Raw genomic sequence first — 19,165 nt, 5'->3', positions numbered from 1 at the left:
GTGTGCGCTACGGACAGTGTGCAGGGTTCAGGTGTGCGCTACGGACAGTGTGCAGGGTTCAGGTGTGCGCTACGGGCAGTGTGCAGGGTTCAGGTGTGCGCTACGGGCAGTGTGCAGGGTTCAGGTGTGCGCTACGGACAGTGTGCAGGGTTCAGGTGTGCGCTACGGACAGTGTGCAGGGTTCAGGTGTGCGCTACGGACAGTGTGCAGGGTTCAGGTGTGCGCTACGGACAGTGTGCAGGGTTCAGGTGTGCGCTACGTACAGTGTACAGTGTGCAGGGTTCAGGTGTGCGCTACGTACAGTGTACAGTGTGCAGGGTTCAGGTGTGCGCTACGTACAGTGTACAGTGTGCAGGGTTCAGGTGTGCGCTACGGACAGTGTGCAGGGTTCAGGTGTGCGCTACGTACAGTGTACAGTGTGCAGGGTTCAGGTGTGCGCTACGTACAGTGTGCAGGGTTCAGGTGTGCGCTACGTACAGTGTGCAGGGTTCAGGTGTGCGCTACATACAGACTGCAGGGTTCAGGTGTGCGCTACATACAGAATGCAGGGTTCAGGTGTGCGCTACATACAGACTGCAGGGTTCAGGTGTGCGCTACGTGCAGAGTGCAGGGTTCAGGTGTGCGCTACGTGCAGAGTGCAGGGTTCAGGTGTGCGCTACGTACAGAGTGCAGGGTTCAGGTGTGCGCTACGTACAGAGTGCAGGGTTCAGGTGTGCGCTACGTACAGAGTGCACGGTTCAGGTGTGCGCTACGTACAGAATGCAGGGTTCAGGTGTGCGCTACGTACAGAGTGCAGGGTTCAGGTGTGCGCTACGTACAGTGTGCAAGGTTCAGGTGTGCGCTACGTACAGAATTCAGGGTTCAGGTGTGTGCTACGTACAGAGTGCAGGGTTCAGGTGTGCGCTACGTACAGAGTGCCGGGTTCAGGTGTGCGCTACGGACAGTGTGCAGGGTTCAGGTGTGCGCTACGGACAGTGTGCAGGGTTCAGGTGTGCGCTACGGACAGTGTGCAGGGTTCAGGTGTGCGCTACGGGCAGTGTGCAGGGTTCAGGTGTGCGCTACGGGCAGTGTGCAGGGTTCAGGTGTGCGCTACGGACAGTGTGCAGGGTTCAGGTGTGCGCTACGGACAGTGTGCAGGGTTCAGGTGTGCGCTACGGACAGTGTGCAGGGTTCAGGTGTGCGCTACGTACAGTGTGCAGGGTTCAGGTGTGCACTACGTACAGTGTACAGTGTGCAGGGTTCAGGTGTGCGCTACGTACAGTGTACAGTGTGCAGGGTTCAGGTGTGCGCTACGTACAGTGTGCAGGGTTCAGGTGTGCGCTACATACAGAATGCAGGGTTCAGGTGTGCGCTACATACAGAATGCAGGGTTCAGGTGTGCGCTACATACAGACTGCAGGGTTCAGGTGTGCTCTATGGACAGAGTGCAGGGTTCAGGTGTGCGCTACGTGCAGAGTGCAGGGTTCAGGTGTGCGCTACGTGCAGAGTGCAGGGTTCAGGTGTGCGCTACGTACAGAGTGCAGGGTTCAGGTGTGCGCTACGTACAGAGTGCAGGGTTCAGGTGTGCGCTACGTACAGAGTGCAGGGTTCAGGTGTGCGCTACGTACAGAGTGCAGGGTTCAGGTGTGCGCTACGTACAGAGTGCACGGTTCAGGTGTGCGCTAGGTACAGAATGCAGGGTTCAGGTGTGCGCTACGTACAGAGTGCAGGGTTCAGGTGTGCGCTACGTACAGTGTGCAAGGTTCAGGTGTGCGCTACGTACAGAATTCAGGGTTCAGGTGTGTGCTACGTACAGAGTGCAGGGTTCAGGTGTGCGCTACATACAGAATGCAGGGTTCAGGTGTGCGCTACATACAGAATGCAGGGTTCAGGTGTGCGCTACATACAGACTGCAGGGTTCAGGTGTGCTCTATGGACAGAGTGCAGGGTTCAGGTGTGCGCTACGTGCAGAGTGCAGGGTTCAGGTGTGCGCTACGTGCAGAGTGCAGGGTTCAGGTGTGCGCTACGTACAGAGTGCAGGGTTCAGGTGTGCGCTACGTACAGAGTGCAGGGTTCAGGTGTGCGCTACGTACAGAGTGCAGGGTTCAGGTGTGCGCTACGTACAGAGTGCAGGGTTCAGGTGTGCGCTACGTACAGAGTGCAGGGTTCAGGTGTGCGCTACGTACAGAGTGCACGGTTCAGGTGTGCGCTAGGTACAGAATGCAGGGTTCAGGTGTGCGCTACGTACAGAGTGCAGGGTTCAGGTGTGCGCTACGTACAGTGTGCAAGGTTCAGGTGTGCGCTACGTACAGAATTCAGGGTTCAGGTGTGTGCTACGTACAGAGTGCAGGGTTCAGGTGTGCGCTACGTACAGAGTGCCGGGTTCAGGTGTGCGCTACGGACAGTGTGCAGGGTTCAGGTGTGCGCTACGGGCAGTGTGCAGGGTTCAGGTGTGCGCTACGGACAGTGTGCAGGGTTCAGGTGTGCGCTACGGACAGTGTGCAGGGTTCAGGTGTGCGCTACGGACAGTGTGCAGGGTTCAGGTGTGCGCTACGGACAGTGTGCAGGGTTCAGGTGTGCACTACGTACAGTGTACAGTGTGCAGGGTTTAGGTGTGCGCTACGGGCAGTGTGCAGGGTTCAGGTGTGCGCTACGGGCAGTGTGCAGGGTTCAGGTGTGCGCTACGGAGAGTGTGCAGGGTTCAGGTGTGCGCTACGGACAGTGTGCAGGGTTCAGGTGTGCGCTACGGACAGTGTGCAGGGTTCAGGTGTGCGCTACGGACAGTGTGCAGGGTTCAGGTGTGCGCTACGTACAGTGTACAGTGTGCAGGGTTCAGGTGTGCACTACGTACAGTGTACAGTGTGCAGGGTTCAGGTGTGCGCTACATACAGTGTGCAGGGTTCAGGTGTGCGCTACATACAGAATGCAGGGTTCAGGTATGCGCTACATACAGAATTCAGGGTTCAGGTGTGCGCTACATACAGACTGCAGGGTTCAGGTGTGCGCTACATACAGACTGCAGGGTTCAGGTGTGCGCTATGGACAGAGTGCAGGGTTCAGGTGTGCGCTACGTACAGAGTGCATGGTTCAAGTGTGCGCTATGTACAGAGTGCAGGGTTCAGGTGTGCGCTACGTACAGAGTGCAGGGTTCAGGTGTGCGCTACGTACAGCATGCAGGGTTCAAGTGTATGCTACATACAGAGTGCAGGTTTCAGGGGTGCACTGTGTACAGAGTGCAGGGTTCCAGTGTGTGCTGTTTACAGATTGCAGAGTACAGGAGTGCCTCCTTTTCTCCCAAATCACCCCCCTCCCTCAGTCCAGTAAAGTGCTCTACTCCCACCCCCAAATTCCTCTCCTCTACAGTACATGGTAGAAAACTGCGGCTGCAGAAGAGCAGGACAGGTTACTAAGAAGGAGAGTTTAGTATAGCTGTGGGATGCATGTGGCCATGAGCAAAAGCTTTAGGATGTGTTGCCACCAGACAAGCATCAGGTTCCAACTATCTATCTATGCAGAGAGGCTGCATACGAAGCACAGTTGAGATCACTGTGCAGGTAGAACTAGAGGAGCAGGATCTGCAAATGCTGCCACCGGCTCCTTCCACCACCAGCCTGTTTCTATTTAAAAATAATCCCAACTGACCTCAAACTCTACTATGAGCATTGGTAATGGTAAAAAACGCAGGGAAAAAAAACACGTTGTGCAGGTGTGAAACTGCGTAACAGTGAACTGAAAATGTGTAAACATTTTCAACCAGTCCTTTTTGTCAGAGTAGGCAATACATGCATGCAAATCAAGCTGTGTAAAAGTGGTGCTAGGATATGTTTAAAATTTAGTTGCAAGGCAATACACATGCTTGATGGCAATATAAGGGCACAGCTGTTTGAGTCCTTGCAGTGATGTCACTGAAGAAAATAGAATGAATTAAATGAAACATAAAATGACTTGAAGAAAATGGCAGCATAAATGATACAGCAGCACATAACCTATAGCTAGAATTTAATAGACATGTGCAGAGTAAAATATTTCGTTTCGGAATTTCGTTTTCGTCTGAAAACTTAATTTATTTAGTTACTCCCGAAATTCGTTTTTATTTATTTCGTTTTTCGTTCAAAAATTGCATTCGTCCGAAAATCCACATGAATTACGGTCGAATCTGTCTTGGAAGGCTTATGGTGTCTGTCGAATGTATAAAGAAGATTCGACGGAGCTAACTATATAGCATACTTTAGAACCCTATTAAAGTCTATGGGACTCCAACGTTCAAAATCTAAAGTGCTAATTTTAAAGGCTAATTTGCAAGTTACTGTCCTAAAAAGTGTTTGGGGACCCGGGTCCTGCCCCAGGGGACATGTATCAATGCAAAAAAAAGTTTTAAAAACGGCCGTTTTTTCGGGAGCAGTGATTTTAATAATGATTAAAGTGAAACAATAAAAGTGTAATATTCCTTTAAATTTCGTAGGGGGGGGTTGTCTATAGTATGCCTGTGAAGGGGCGCATGTTTCCCGTGCTTAGAATTGTCCCTGCACAAAGTGTCATTTATGCAGGAAAAAAAGTCCTTTAAAATCACTCGCAGCTATAATGAATTGTCGGCTCCCGTAATACAGAGAACACTCATTGAAAGTCATTGATAAAAAAATAAATAAATAAATAAATAAAAAAAAAAGTGTGGGGGTCCCCCAAATTCAATTACCAGGCCCTTCAGGTCTGGTATGGATATTAAGGAGAACCCTGCCTCAAATTTAAGAAAAAATTTGACGTGGGGTTCCCCCTAAATATCCATAACCAGACCCTTCAGGTCTGGTATGGATATTAAGGGGAACCCCGCGTCAAATAAAAAAAAAAATTGACGTGGGGTTCCCCCTAAAAATCCATACCAGACCCTTTATCCGAGCACGCAACCTGGCAGGCCGCAGGAAAAGAGGGGGGGACGAGAAAGCGGCCCCCCCTCCCTCCTGAACCGTACCAGGCCACATGCCCTCAACATTGGGAGGATGCTTTGGGGGTCCGTGACCCCTCAAAGCACCTTGTCCCCATGTTGATGAGGACAAGGGCCTCATCCCCACAACCCTGGCCGGTGGTTGTGGAGGTCTGCGGGCGGGGGGCTTATCAGAATCTGGAAGCCCCCTTTAACAAGGGGACCCCCAGATCCCGGCCCCCCCCTGTTTGAAATGGTAAGGGGGTACAAAAGTACCCCTACCATTTCACAAAGAAAGTGTAAAAAATGTTTAAATAAAACAAACACACTTTTTAAAAATTCCTTTATTAAAAATAAAAAAAGATTCCAGCGGCGGTAATCCACTCTTGCTATCCAGCGACGGACGGTCAGCTCTCCATCGATGTCTAATGTCATCCAGCGCAGCGCAGCATCCTTCTTCTGTCTCCTCCACGGAGACACTGGAGGCATTCCGGCGCTGACGTTTCTTATATACGGAGGGCGGGGCCTCCCGTCACCTGACCCCGCCCCCCTCTGACGCAAGGGGAAACCCGGGGTTCCCCGTGACGTATGGGTGACCCCGCCCCCCTCTGATGTAACGGAAACCTGCCTGTGTTACATCAGAGGGGTGCGGGTCACCCCTACGTCACAGGGAACCCCGGGTTTCCCCTTGCGTCAGAGGGGGGCGGGGTCAGGTGACGGGTGGCCCCGCCCACCCTATATAAGAAACGTCAAGCCGCCGGAATGTCTGTAGTGTCTCCTCCACGGAGACAGAAGAAGGATGCTGCGCTGCGCTGGATGACATTAGACATCGATGGAGAGCTGACCGTCCGTCGCTGGATAGCAAGAGTGGATTACCGCCGCTGGAATCTTTTTTTTATTTTTAATAAAGGAATTTTTCAAAAGTGTGTTTGTTTTATTTAACCATTTTTTACACTTTCTTTGTGAAATGGTAGGGGTACTTTTGTACCCCCTTACCATTTCAAACAGGGGGGGGCCGGGATCTGGGGGTCCCCTTGTTAAAGGGGGCTTCCAGATTCTGATAAGCCCCCCGCCCGCAGACCTCCACAACCACCGGCCAGGGTTGTGGGGATGAGGCCCTTGTCCTCATCAACATGGGGACAAGGTGCTTTGAGGGGTCACGGACCCCCAAAGCATCCTCCCAATGTTGAGGGCATGTGGCCTGGTACGGTTCAGGAGGGAGGGGGGGCCGCTCTCTCGTCCCCCCCTCTTTTCCTGCGGCCTGCCAGGTTGCGTGCTCGGATAAAGGGTCTGGTATGGATTTTTAGGGGGAACCCCATGTCAAATTTTTTTTAAATTTGATGCGGGGTTCCCCTTAATATCCATACCAGACCTGAAGGGTCTGGTTATGGATATTTAGGGGGAACCCCACGTCAAATTTTTTCTTAAATTTGAGGCAGGGTTCCCCTTAATATCCATACCAGACCTGAAGGGCCTGGAAATTGAATTTGGGGGACCCCCACGCTTTTTTTTTATTTATTTATTTATTTTTTTATCAATGACTTTCAATGAGTGTTCTCTGTATTACGGGAGCCGACAATTCATTATAGCTGCGAGTGATTTTAAAGGACTTTTTTTCCTGCATAAATGACACTTTGTGCAGGGACAATTCTAAGCACGGGAAACATGCGCCCCTTCACAGGCATACTATAGACAACCCCCCCCTACGAAATTTAAAGGAATATTACACTTTTATTGTTTCACTTTAATCATTATTAAAATCACTGCTCCCGAAAAAACGGCCGTTTTTAAAACTTTTTTTTGCATTGATACATGTCCCCTGGGGCAGGACCCGGGTCCCCAAACACTTTTTAGGACAGTAACTTGCAGAATCTTTTCTCTCTGTCAAATCTTTTTTCTCTGTCGAATATTTTCTCTATATAATCTTGGACTAATAGAGGTAAGGTTAAGCACATTCGACCACAGGTTCTTTAGACAGATTGTTATCGTCAGAGTCATGTCGAATCTCCTATTCTATATCGAACTGTTGTAACAATGAAAACGAAAATAAAGCATTTATTTATGTCGGATCTTTCGTTTTTCGGATTTTGTGCTTTCGTTATCGTTTGTCAAAACGAAAACGAAAATAGCTGAAATTCGGACGAAAATGCATTCGGACGAAAACGAATGCACATGTCTAGAATTTAATAAATAACATATGGTCTGCAGGCTATTGGTTCCAGTGCATCTCATTATTAGGGTAATACGACCGTTACGTGCATGTTACATATGAGTTATGTGGCGTGGGTTCATAATTATTTTACCCTTTTGGTATCGGTGGCCCTTAATTTGACCATAGCAGAAAAGGTGGCATGTGAATGGCTAGCCAAAGCTCCATACAAACATGTTTATGATTCCTGGTAATTTGTGTGAAAATATTTCTGTGTGTAGCATGTCAGTTAATATTCGCAAAGCTCAAGTCACAATATCATGACTCAATAATAATGTAGTATTTTAATTACTATATGCCGTTTCTCTTTCTAGTAGTTGAAATTGGATTTTTAAAGGCATTATAGCATTACTCAGCTACATTTACTTCACGCAGATTATTTATTTATTTATTTTCAAAGTATTTTCACTGTAGAGGCGAATTTAATAGCTCATGGGTTAAAACTCTTTTAAACACTGACATTTTCAAGGTGATGACAACTGCTTGAGTGAGCTGTCCAATGATGAGAACTGGAAAGGAAGCCATTTGAGGTGGAGAAAAATAACTCATAAGAAAATCATAAGGCTTTCAATATTTAAATGCCTTTTTCATGTGAAAAAAAATTGTTGCAGACTGAGGCTGGGCTCACACCTATGCGAAATGGATGTGGGTTTCCTCGCATTCAATTCGCATGGTAGGAGATTGTGACTGGCTCTCTATGGAGCCAGTTCACATATCTCCCGTGTGGCTCCAGTAAGAATTTGCACAGGGGTCCTGTGCGTCTTTTAGTCCGTTTCAGGTCCCAATTCAGCCCAAAAATTTGTACTGAAATCGGACCTGAAATGGTGAACAGAGACGCTCCGGACCCCTGCTGTGAGCTGCATGCGGCAATAGTGTGAACCCAGCCTGAAAGTATATTTGTCATTTTGAAAAATTTTGGAGAAAATATCAGTTAAGTAAACTGAGCTTGTAATTTGAACTTTCTTACTGCAGTTGTAAATATCTATGTGTGAATAACAGTGTTATTATTTGTGATACTGGTTATAATGAATGCATTTCTTGGAAAAGGCATAAATACATAAGTTATTAGCTTAGTCATCCTAAATGAATCAGCCATTAGAAGCCTAGGCAGAAATTCCACTTGGTTTGTACTTTACAATTGTAATTTAAATTGGGTAGTCACCAGGTTCAAGCGCCTCATCCTGCATACAAATGCCAGATGGCATTCGGCCCCACTTTTCCCTCCAATGTGTTTATCTGGATAGGAACAAGCGGCTACTTCATGATTGGTGGCAGCTGCTTGGTGATTATTTTATAGAAAAGCAAGACCCTCCATGTACTTTCTATGTTATTACTTGTTTCAACAGAAGGTACTCCTCATTTAATCCTATTTTTCATACTTTTAGTAATCAACAGCTTACATTTCTTGTATAACATATTTTCCTGGGATACAGTTTTAGATTCATTAAGTAGAATGTAATGGAATGTAAATGGCTATCACTAAACATGGATGTTTAGAGGCTCATTCCCTATGAGGTGCTCATTGGCATTTGTTAGTTTCTGAACTTCTTCTCTCATACAATACAAAATGCATATTATTTGTTCTTCAACACAATCCCTTACTCCCAGGTGAAGGACTCCCAGGTGAAGGACTTGTGAGAAGAGCAAAATTCTAGACAGAGCTTTAGTTTTGAAAATGTATGATGTTTTTCTGCTGGTATTTCTGACACCTTCTTGGTGTAAGGTGAAAGCCATCAGAACACAATAGAGAACATATAACATGTTATATATCTCAATCTCTATTAAAGCGGATTTCCGCTTAAAAAAATTAATAAAAGTCAGCAGCTACAAATACTGGAACTGTTTACTTTTAATAATCAAACACTTACCTGTCCCAGGGTCCAGCGATGTAGCCGGGCACCTACTGCGCATGCGCGAGGAGCCATGACTGGCTGGGCAATCATCTGGGACCTGTGACATGTCCCAGATGATTGCCGAGAGGGAGAGGGAGAGGTGATCTCCCTAACAGTGCCACGGTGTGCTGGGAGGGAGTGGGAGCTGGAACCCTCTAAAAAGAGGATATCTCCCCCCCCCAAAAAAAAATGACATGCTAAATGTGGCATCTCAGGGGGTCACCTTCCATTAGAGTGGAAGTTCCATTTTTGGGTGGAACGCCGCTTTAAGAGGCTTATGTGCAGTGCCGGATTTAGACCTTGGGCCTGGGCCACTTTAAGTTCGAGGGGCAACTCAACATAGAAATTCAATTTATATGACATATAAAAAAGTGAACTGAAATGATAAACCACATTTGTTCTTAAAAAAAAAAATGTTGGGTTCCAAAGAAAGCACTTGTTTGATTGATTTATTTTTTTCCCTAAATTTTATTGATTGTAAGAATACACATTACACAGGTAATTGGAACTGGGAAATCATACATCACAGTTATGCATCACACTACAATAGTTACAAAAAGTATTTTCTTCCTGCACTTAACATCTGACAAATCTTTAACTAACTCATCAACTGTCTTGAGGACACTGCTCTCGACAACCAATAGGCACAGAGCAGTTAGTCTTTCATGGGTCATCGTGGTTCTCAGATAATTCGTTATCAGTGCCAATTTGCTGAATGACCTTTCTCCCGAACAAGTAGTGACCATCATAAGAGCTTCATTAACACATGGGAAAGGTATCAGCAAGCCTTTTATCCTGTAATAAAACTGCCTGTTGAGATGGAGTGAGACATAACAGGAGCTTGGCAAAGGCTGCAAACTGGACAATTTCCTCAACAAATACACTACTGAAGTCCTGAGGGAAAGAACTAATATGCTTCTTAGCCTCAGTTTTTGTCTCTGCATCAGGTAGACTACAAAAGTTGACTATTACTTTTAACCTGCCATACCCTGATTGGTATGCTACCCTGCGCTCTTGTAAGGCAACAGACAACTGATCTAAAATAACATTGAAAGGTTTACATCTGAACACAGTTTCATCTAAGCCCTTGTACACACGGTCGGAGAATCCGTCGGAATGTGTCCTATCGGACCGTGTCGTCGGATAATCCGACTGTGTGTGGTATGCATCGGACTGATTCCGTCCGAATATCCGTCGGACCAAATTTTCCAACATGTTGGAAATATTTCCCGACCAACAGGGCCGGTCGGACATACTCCGATCATGTGTAGCCTACTCAAGACTGATGTTGGATTTGCATATATTACTTGTTTCTCTATGTTGACTTGCCGGTAGTTGATTTGTATTGTGCATTGCCACAGTAGTTCCTGACATCCAGATGCAGCTCTTCATGCCTATCTCAAAGTGATTCCAGAAACTTTTCCAGAGATTTATTTCATCCATCACCATTTCCAGGTCAATGTTAATGACTTGGAAAGCTTTACTTGTACTATTACACCGTGCAAAAATTATGTTCTTAATAATTATGTTCCAACTCCCAAGCTTCATGCCTTGCTTTAGGTTTTTGCTCCAGGTCACTTTAAATATCTCTGAGGGCAGTTCGAAAAGAGTGGTTTCCATCTAAAAGAGCTTTAGTAGCATCAGCTCCTGCTGACCGAGTGTTTGAAAGAGAATTCACTGTTAGTGCTCTCTCCTTTTCATTCATTAGATTTGCCCATCCGCCCAGCAACAGGCAGCAGCCTCGCCAACAAGATTCAATGCGTGAGCAGCACAGGGAATAAAAACTGTTGCTGAATTCTTATTTTTAAGTCTGGCATGCATTCTTGTGTAATTACCAGACATATTGCTGGCATTGGCATAGGGCTCTCCTCTTCAGTCTTCAAAATTAATATCTTATTTTTCTAGAAATTCTAGAACAGATGCAGCCAGTACTTAAGCTTTGTGAGAGCCAGTCTGCAGGAAAGTTGAACATTTTTCTAGTGGCTTCCCAGAAACAACATATCACACAGTGACTGCTGGTCCATATCCTGGCACCCACATGTACACTTTAATTTTTTAAATAATAAAACTAATTTTATAATTATTAAATCCAAAGTGTGGGTGGTATAGGAGGTGCCACACCCTATTATTAATTACAATCACAAAAACACATAACATAACATAAGTCTTGGAATTAAAAAAAAAAGCTCACGTTAATTTTTTTTAAAGAAAATAACATGATCTGCTATATGCCACTATTGCTATGCATGTGTTTGCGTGTTATTTACATATTTATATGTAAAAAATATTCCTGTGTGTCTGACGTATAGTGAATAGGTTTGTGGTTCAGTAATCCATGTTGCTTTACAACGTTTGTCATAGTTTTGTAAAAATGTCATAGCAAAGTGTTGTGAATTGTGTTTGACATTATTTGCAGAGTGTTTAGCTTATGAGTATGTGTATAAACTAAAGGATCAAAAAAACAAAACTGGACTAGAATTAAATTGTAATTTAATTTGTTGCTAAATGGAAACACCTTACCACACCTCTTCAATGTCTGAGATGAAAGCAGCTATTCTTTGGCTTATAAACCACATTTGAGATCTGAGACAGTGATATTTCTTTCATTGAAATAAAATAAACTTGGCTTCCCTGGTCATGAAGGAATTAGCATGCTTTGTTTCAAAATATATCTGCTTTCATCAAAGACTTCTTAGACAAGTGTTTTATTATACAGTATGATGAAATGCAAAAATTTGCAAAACCTGGACATTTCATTTTCTATTTACATCACCATTTTAGAATACATGGGGATGTTATGTTTTGTGTACATTCCTTAAAGGTGCCCATTAACATCAGATGACAGTTGGAAGGTTTACATGCTAGACTAATGTTCTTTAGAATTTTTGTATAAACATGCATGCTGTAACTTGCGGAATATGCATGTGTGTGCACTGTGCAGGCATCCTTGGTGCCAAACGAATGCATTCCCTACAGATGGATAGGCCAGGAGGGTGTCTGTACAATTTACGTAATGGCTGGAGACGTTATGTAATACGTTTAGACCCCTTTCACACGGAGGCGGATTTCGTTTTAGAGCTAGAAATAGCCTCTAAATAGCGCCTGAAAACCGCCTCCCATTCATTTCAGTGTGTCTTTTCACACCGGCGGCGGTGTGCTTGTGAGACGTTCGGAAAAGTCCTGTAAGTAGCATCTTTGGGGTGGTTTGTATACAGAGCTCTCAAAATGCCCTGCCCTTTGAAATTAATGGGCAGAGCATCCAAAGCGCCACGACCCGGGGCGTTTTTAACCCCTGCTAGTGGCCAAAAAAGCGCTGCATTAGTGATGCCGTGGCCCCAGTGTGAAAAGGGTCTTAAAGAACAAATCCTTCATTGCACTCCTAGGGATAAAATATATCCCTAATGCAGCCATAATAAATACTCCACTCATCCAAATAGAAATAATGCAAATAAGGTGTCAGTCAGTGCTTGCTCTGAGCCTGAATAGCGCTACCAAAATTGTATCCAACTTTTTCTATTTATAAAGCACTGTATCCTTAAAGTGATTGTAAAGGATTTTTTTTTTGAAAAACACAAAAAACAAACATATTCACCTGTGTAATGGAATTACTCCTCTTCTTGGGTGCCTTGCTGGCTCTGCTTGCCGACTCCTCTCTCTCCAGTCCCCCCACAGGAAGTCACTTCCCATGGGAGAACTTGTGTGTGCTCTCTCCCGAGCCCCACTGCTGCATCCATTGACACTGCGTCCATTGTCCACAGACTGCATCCACTCCCTCATCACTGGCTTTGATTGACAGCACTGGGAGCTAATGGCTCCCAGTACCCCAGTGAGACCTGGAAGTGAGGTGAGAGAAGAGCTGCATATGTGCACAGCGCTGGATACAATGAGGTTTCAGGTAAGTAAAGGGGGGGGGGGGGGGCAAGAGGCTAAAATCCATGCCTAAACATTTTTTACCTTAATACAAGGAATGCATTAGGGCACTTTCACACTGGCAGTGCCCGGGCATCGGCGTTAAGCGCTATTTTTAGCAGTGCTTATCGGCATGTTCTTAACCCCCGTTAGGGCTGAAAAAGGGTTAAAAGTGCCTGCAAAGTGCCACTGCGGTGGCCCTGTGCCGGCGCTTCGGTGTCGCTGCCCATTGATTTCAATGGGCAGGGGTGCTTTACGAGCGGTGTATACACAACTCCTACAGCACCTCAAAGATTCTGCGTGCAGGACTTTTTTTTACCATCCTGCCAGCGCACCGCTCCAGTGTGAAAGCACTCGAACTTTCACACTGGAATGAGAGAGGTGATCCGCTTTACAGGCACTATTTTTAGCGCTGTATCGCCTATAAAGTGCCTCAGTGTGAAAGCAGCCTTAAGGTAAAAAATGTTTAGGCATTAATCCTACAAATTAAAAGTGTACATGAAGTAACTGTCTGCACTCCAAACATGGGGAATTCTAATATTACAAATCATATCAAATAATATTACAAATCATATCAAAATTGTATCTACTCACATGCACTAGTAGGTTTGTTTATACATAGTTCCCTTTTCTAGCTACTAGGACTTTGGCCCTGCCATTTTCACCCACCGTTATGGATTAATTATTTTCTTGTAAAGCAAATGCCTAATAACAACTTTGGTGAGTTAATATCCCAAAAACAGATACACTCTACTGTCAAGGCCCAGGCCGGAGGCCCAGTAACAGGTGTTCATTATTGTTAAAAAATGCCAACAGTTCAAAAGCTGTTTTGCTGGTGATGTCACTCAGTATCCCAGCTTTAAACCTGAAGCATTTCAATGGAAACATTTGTTTTTCCCAAAATCTGTGAGCATACAGTGCGTTCCTTTTCATGTATTCTTCCTACTAACTATAGACCATTACCCATTTGTTCACTGAATTAAGATCACATTCAAATCTTTAGCTTTATTACTAATTGGTTTCTTTTGCTAACGGCATACTTTAAGGTAAAAACGTTATTACCATCTTCTTTAAAACCTTAAAAATATAAAATAATCTTGCACATTAGTCAGAGAGAAATAATTAAATATCATAATTTATCCCAGCAGGGGCAGTGGTGTCGAGTTGAAATATTCTTTTTATTCTGTGACGCTTTCTGTATGAAAGTATTGCCAGTGACATTTCACACTCTTTACCACCCAAAAAGGGTACAAAAATGTTCCTTTATGCGTGTCTTCAGCTTCAAATTAGCAAAAATAGCCTATTTTGCTGTACATAATACCATTTTTAATATTCTGTTGTGTTGTTGGGGATATAAATTCACCCATATTTCTTCTCCTCCCTTATTGCAACAGAATTGTCAAGTGGCAATTTGTTTACCCCTTAAACACAACAGCCATGTGGAGGGGATTTTAATTTGGCAGGTGGTGAATTAATGGTCTGTAGTCAGAACTAAGAATGCGTGAATGTAAATGCGCTGTGTGCCCACAGCATTTCTATGGGAAAACTAAAGCAGTCTGTTGAAATGCATCGGAATTGACACCGTGGTACTGAGTAATGTCAACAGCAGACCACTCTTCGGAGTTGGCGTCTTTTCATAACAGTCCTGCACATCTGTCATTGCTCCATCCCTACAAAAGGGGGGGGAGAAAGGTATTGCCCTTTCTAGCATATTATGTTCCTATGGCTGGAGAAATAGCTAGATCCATAACTAGTACATTTCAATAGAAACAATTTTGATACAATTTGATACAACTATCAATGTTTGGAGTGCAGAGTTAGGTCATGTATACTTTTAAAGCGGTGGATTAAGGATACAGTGTGTTATAGGGTAAAAGAACAGTGCTTTGTAATTATAATTGAAATAATTATTATGATTTAAATGACAGCGCTTTATAAAAAGAAGAAATAATTGGATAACATTTTGATTGAGCCATTAATGCTCGGAGCAAGCGCTGACTGACTAATTGTTTGCATGTTATTTAATCACAATAGTTTTGTTATTTAAAACCGTCGAGATTTTTTGAAAATGACATGTTCGTGTTTAGGAAGTACCCTATATGTGACATCAAGAAATGCTTGGTAAATACCAAGTTTATTGTTTACTAAAAAGTTATGAAACGGTGTGCTAAATCCCAGTTTTTACAGAATCACAAAAAAAGCGTGTATTAGTAAATACATATATATTCTCACACTAAGCTGGAGTGATTGAGTAAAATAAGCAGTTTTTTTAAGAGATGTCTGTATATACTTCCCATCTAGTCTGGTCTTGTTTAGGTCACCACACCTTTACTGAAAAGGTCAGAATATGTAAAAGGTCACGGAGCTGGAATAGTTAGGTTTAGTGAATCTCTGTCTTAAGTCTCACTTCTGTTTGTTAAAGCTAGCGGACATGGCTTTGCCATTGCATTTTAGGACACAAACAAGAGAAAAACAATTAATTGATGAGAATGTTTTAAGACTAATGTCAAAATATATCTGTATTTCAGATCCCCAGCTCAAGGGCATAGTGACCAGGTTATATTGCAGGCAAGGATACTACTTGCAAATGCACCCAGATGGAACTCTCGATGGAACCAAGGATGACAGCAGCAACTCTAGTGAGTACCCCTCTTATCTCATCTTTGATTGTTGTTGATATTGTGTGTGCTGTTCCTTCTGTTTTTCCTCATTAGGATTTTCTTTGTCAATTACCACTATCCTCTAGCTATGCTAAGGTTCATTTGTAAAAGTCAGTGTAAAGAAAAAGTGCTGTTCGGGAAACAAGCGAGAGGTCTTCTTTTATGGTTTCTTACTTTCTTGATAAAAGTTGAAAAGCCCTTTAATGTTCCTCACGTTTGCCAAGTCTTTTTTCCTGTCCATGTAGCTATTATGAATGTAGCATCACAGTAGTAAAAGAATACTAATGTTCCATAATAAAGGGTGTGTGTAATAAAGGGGCTCTTTTATTAATAAAAGGATGCTTGCAGCAATTGTTAAAAAAAATAAATGTCTTTAATATCTTACAGTATATATTTTGCATTTCCTACTTCGAAACCTAATTAATATTGCAATTTAAAAATGTAGACATTATTTGCATTTGGTAAGTACATGCATACCCCACTTTTAAGTACACAATGGGGTTTGTTTACTAAAGCTGGAAAGGGCAAAATCAGACTCACTTCTGCATACAAACCAATGAGCTTCCAGATTTTATTACCAAAGCTTAATTGAACAAGCCAAGGTTAGAAGCTCATTGGTTTCTATACAGAAGTGAGCTGGATTTTCCAGCTTTAGTAAATAAACGCCATTGTGTACTTAAAAGTGGGGTATGCCTGTACAAAATATGAAATTATTAGTCAACAGATTTGAAGGCATGATCGATTTTTCTGACCATGCTTCATGTTATGCTCATATTTAGGGTTTAACATGAAACATGGACATTTTTTTGCTACCCCCCCACCCTCAAACTAAACCCTACCCCCCTCACTTACCTGAATCATGGGTTCTCTCCTTGCTGCTTTTTTTGTTGTTGTTTGTTTGAATTACCTCTCCCTGAACAGATGTGCCATCCATTTATAGAGATCTGTGAATGAAGAGACTACATACCCCATCTTCTATCGTGGCAGATGGACTTGTAGATCTCAATAAAGCTCAAGTGTGCTGATGTCATCGCACTTGTAGTCCATTGTACACTTCCTCCAGTCACAAAATGGATGGTACATATCTCAATACCCCTCTTAAAACCTGAGACTGGGAAAAAGCTGCACGAGACTCTGTATATACCCCAGTGCAAAAATGTAACACAGGCATTATTTTTGTTACTGTGACTATTTATGAAATTTTAGCAAAATGTGAAATTTTGCTTTTAACTACCAGCGCAGTACAAATGGATGTTATGATGTGTGAGCATCCAGAGCGACAGGTTATGTTTAATCAAACCTGACCCAAGATACTAGAGGGCAGTAGAATCTACAGGCACAGTCTGCCCACGCTCGGGAATCTCTGCCAGCCAACATATTCCCCGATATGCATGACCGTATGACCGTTCGTATTTAGCCTATGGAGAGGGACACACTGCATACAGCTTCCGACAAGAAAGGGCTGAAGCACTGCACTTGCGCAGAAACATTTTTATGTGCTGCCACTGCTTATATCTAGCATACAATACGTGAATAGTCTGGTATTCTGCTTTTTTTTAATTTTAGGATAAGATGTATCATATGTGCTGCACTTTTCACATATCCTGGCTGGGTGTCAGATATTCTATACAGTACTTTAGAATAGAATAGAAAAATAATGATATAATCCAGAGATTAAATACCGTATAGGATGGGGGGGGGGGGGGTTGGGTAGAAAGCTGGAACTAATTTCTGATTAGTTGCTATGGGATACTGCAGTTTGCACATTCTCTTTTCCTCTGCACAGTGTTCTGTACAATTTTACTTTGTGATTAGTGTATATTTTAATAAACCCAAACCAATTTTTATATTTTGCATAGAGTAGGAACTATATCATAAAAAAAACTTGTCCACTTTATTTTCTTTTGAAAAGAAATGTCGCCTTAGCTTATACTTAGAGGAAGTAATCCCTGATGGGTTTTACTTCCTCTTTTGCTCCCTGCAAAGCCTGCAAATTAAAAGCATAATGGGCTAGTATGCGTCACACCTGCAAATAAATCCATCCCTGTCCCCTGTGCAGGCTGTGTCCATCTTTGCCCCTCTTCCTTCCGGGGGGCCACGGACTCTGGCTTTGTGACTGGCCAGAGCCGCGTGACATCACTCCCACGCATGCGCACGGGAGCCATCAGTAACGGCACACGCTGGGGAAGAAATGGCACAGAGGTCCGTTTCTTCACAGCGCATGCACTGATTACATCTTCGGTGCACTACAAATTAAATCTCTCCTAAATGGCGCACATTTAGGAGATCTTTCCACTACCTATAGATGAGCCTTATTCTAGGCTTACTTATAGTTAAAAGTCAGGCGAGAGGGTTTACAACCACTTTAAAGGAACAGCGGTGCTTAGTTCACAAGCCAGATCACATCCCAAATAACATTAGTTAGTGCTACAAATATTCCAGTGTGGTCGATACATAACTAGAAACTTGGAACAGGCTTTTAGAGGTAACAAAAAAAATTGCCTGATAAAACTGCCTATAAATTCTATACATATTTTGATACTAACATACACTATATTACCAAAAGTATGGGATCGCCTGCCTTTACACACATTTGAACTTTAATGGCATCTCAGTCTTGGTCCGTAGGGTTCAATATTGAGTTGGCCCAACCTTTGCAGCTATAACAGCTTCAACTCTTCTGGGAAGGCTGTCCACAAGGTTTAGCAGTGTGTCTATGGGAATGTTTGACCGTTCTTCCAGAAACCCATTTGTGAGGTCAGGCACTGATGTGGACGAGAAGGCCTGGCTCGCAGTTTCCGCTCTAATTCATCCCAAAGATGTTCTATTGGGTTGAGGTCAGGACTCTGTGCAGGCCAGTTAAGCTCCTCCACCCCAAACTCGCTCATCCATGTCTTTATGGACCTTGCTTTGTACACTGGTGTGCAGTCATGTTGGAACAGGAAGGGGCCATCTCCAAACTGTTCCCACAAAGTTGGGAGCATGAAATTGTCCAAAATGTCTTGGTATACTGACGCCTTAAGAGTTCCCTTTACTTGGCCCCTTAGTTCCCTTGGAACTAAGGAGCCGAGCCCCACACCTGAAAAATAACCCCACACCATAATCTCCTCTCCACCAAATGATTTGGACCAGTGCACAAAGCATAAAGACATGGATGAGTGAGTTTTAGGTGGAGGAACATGACTGGCCTGAACAGAGTCCTGACCTCAACCTGATAGAGCATCTTTGGAATGAATTAGAACAGAGACTGCGAGCCAGGCCTCATCTACATCAGTGCATGACCTCACAAATGCACTTCTGGAAGAATGGTCAAATATTCCCATAGATACACTCCTAAATCTTGTGGACAGCCTTCCCAGAAGAGTTGAAGCTGCCATAGCTGTAATGGGGTGTAATGGGTGGGATTGAACCCTACTGGCTAAGACTGGAATACCATAAAAGTGCATGTGTGTGTGTAAAGGCAGGTGTCCCAATACTTTTGGTAATATAGTGCATTATTTCTTGTTAAGTACTATAATTATGATCTCATTTTGCAAAATGTGTACTTTTTCCATAAGGGGGTACAAAGTGGTGATTTGCAGAAATCGATTGCAGCATG

At 43.8% G+C, this 19,165-nt stretch overlaps 1 protein-coding gene across 3 annotated transcripts in view; it reads left to right on the top strand.

Annotated features, from left to right (window-relative positions):
• Positions 1-19,165, top strand: part of FGF14 (fibroblast growth factor 14) — a 756,823-nt gene that overhangs the window by 511,079 nt on the left and 226,579 nt on the right. For all 3 annotated transcript variants that reach the window (XM_077482968.1, XM_077482970.1, XM_077482969.1), the window contains exon 2: positions 15,436-15,546. In XM_077482968.1, the coding sequence (XP_077339094.1) occupies positions 15,436-15,546 (111 nt within the window). The remainder of the gene's footprint in view (positions 1-15,435; positions 15,547-19,165) is intronic.

Source organism: Lithobates pipiens, unplaced genomic scaffold (genome assembly GCF_037356315.1).
Source record: "Lithobates pipiens isolate NorthernLeopardFrog02 unplaced genomic scaffold, aLitPip1_a1.2 Scaffold_16, whole genome shotgun sequence".
Classification (NCBI taxonomy): domain Eukaryota; kingdom Metazoa; phylum Chordata; class Amphibia; order Anura; family Ranidae; genus Lithobates; species Lithobates pipiens.
The sequence above is the reverse complement of the archived record's forward strand: the minus strand, read 5'-3'. Positions and strand labels throughout refer to the sequence as shown.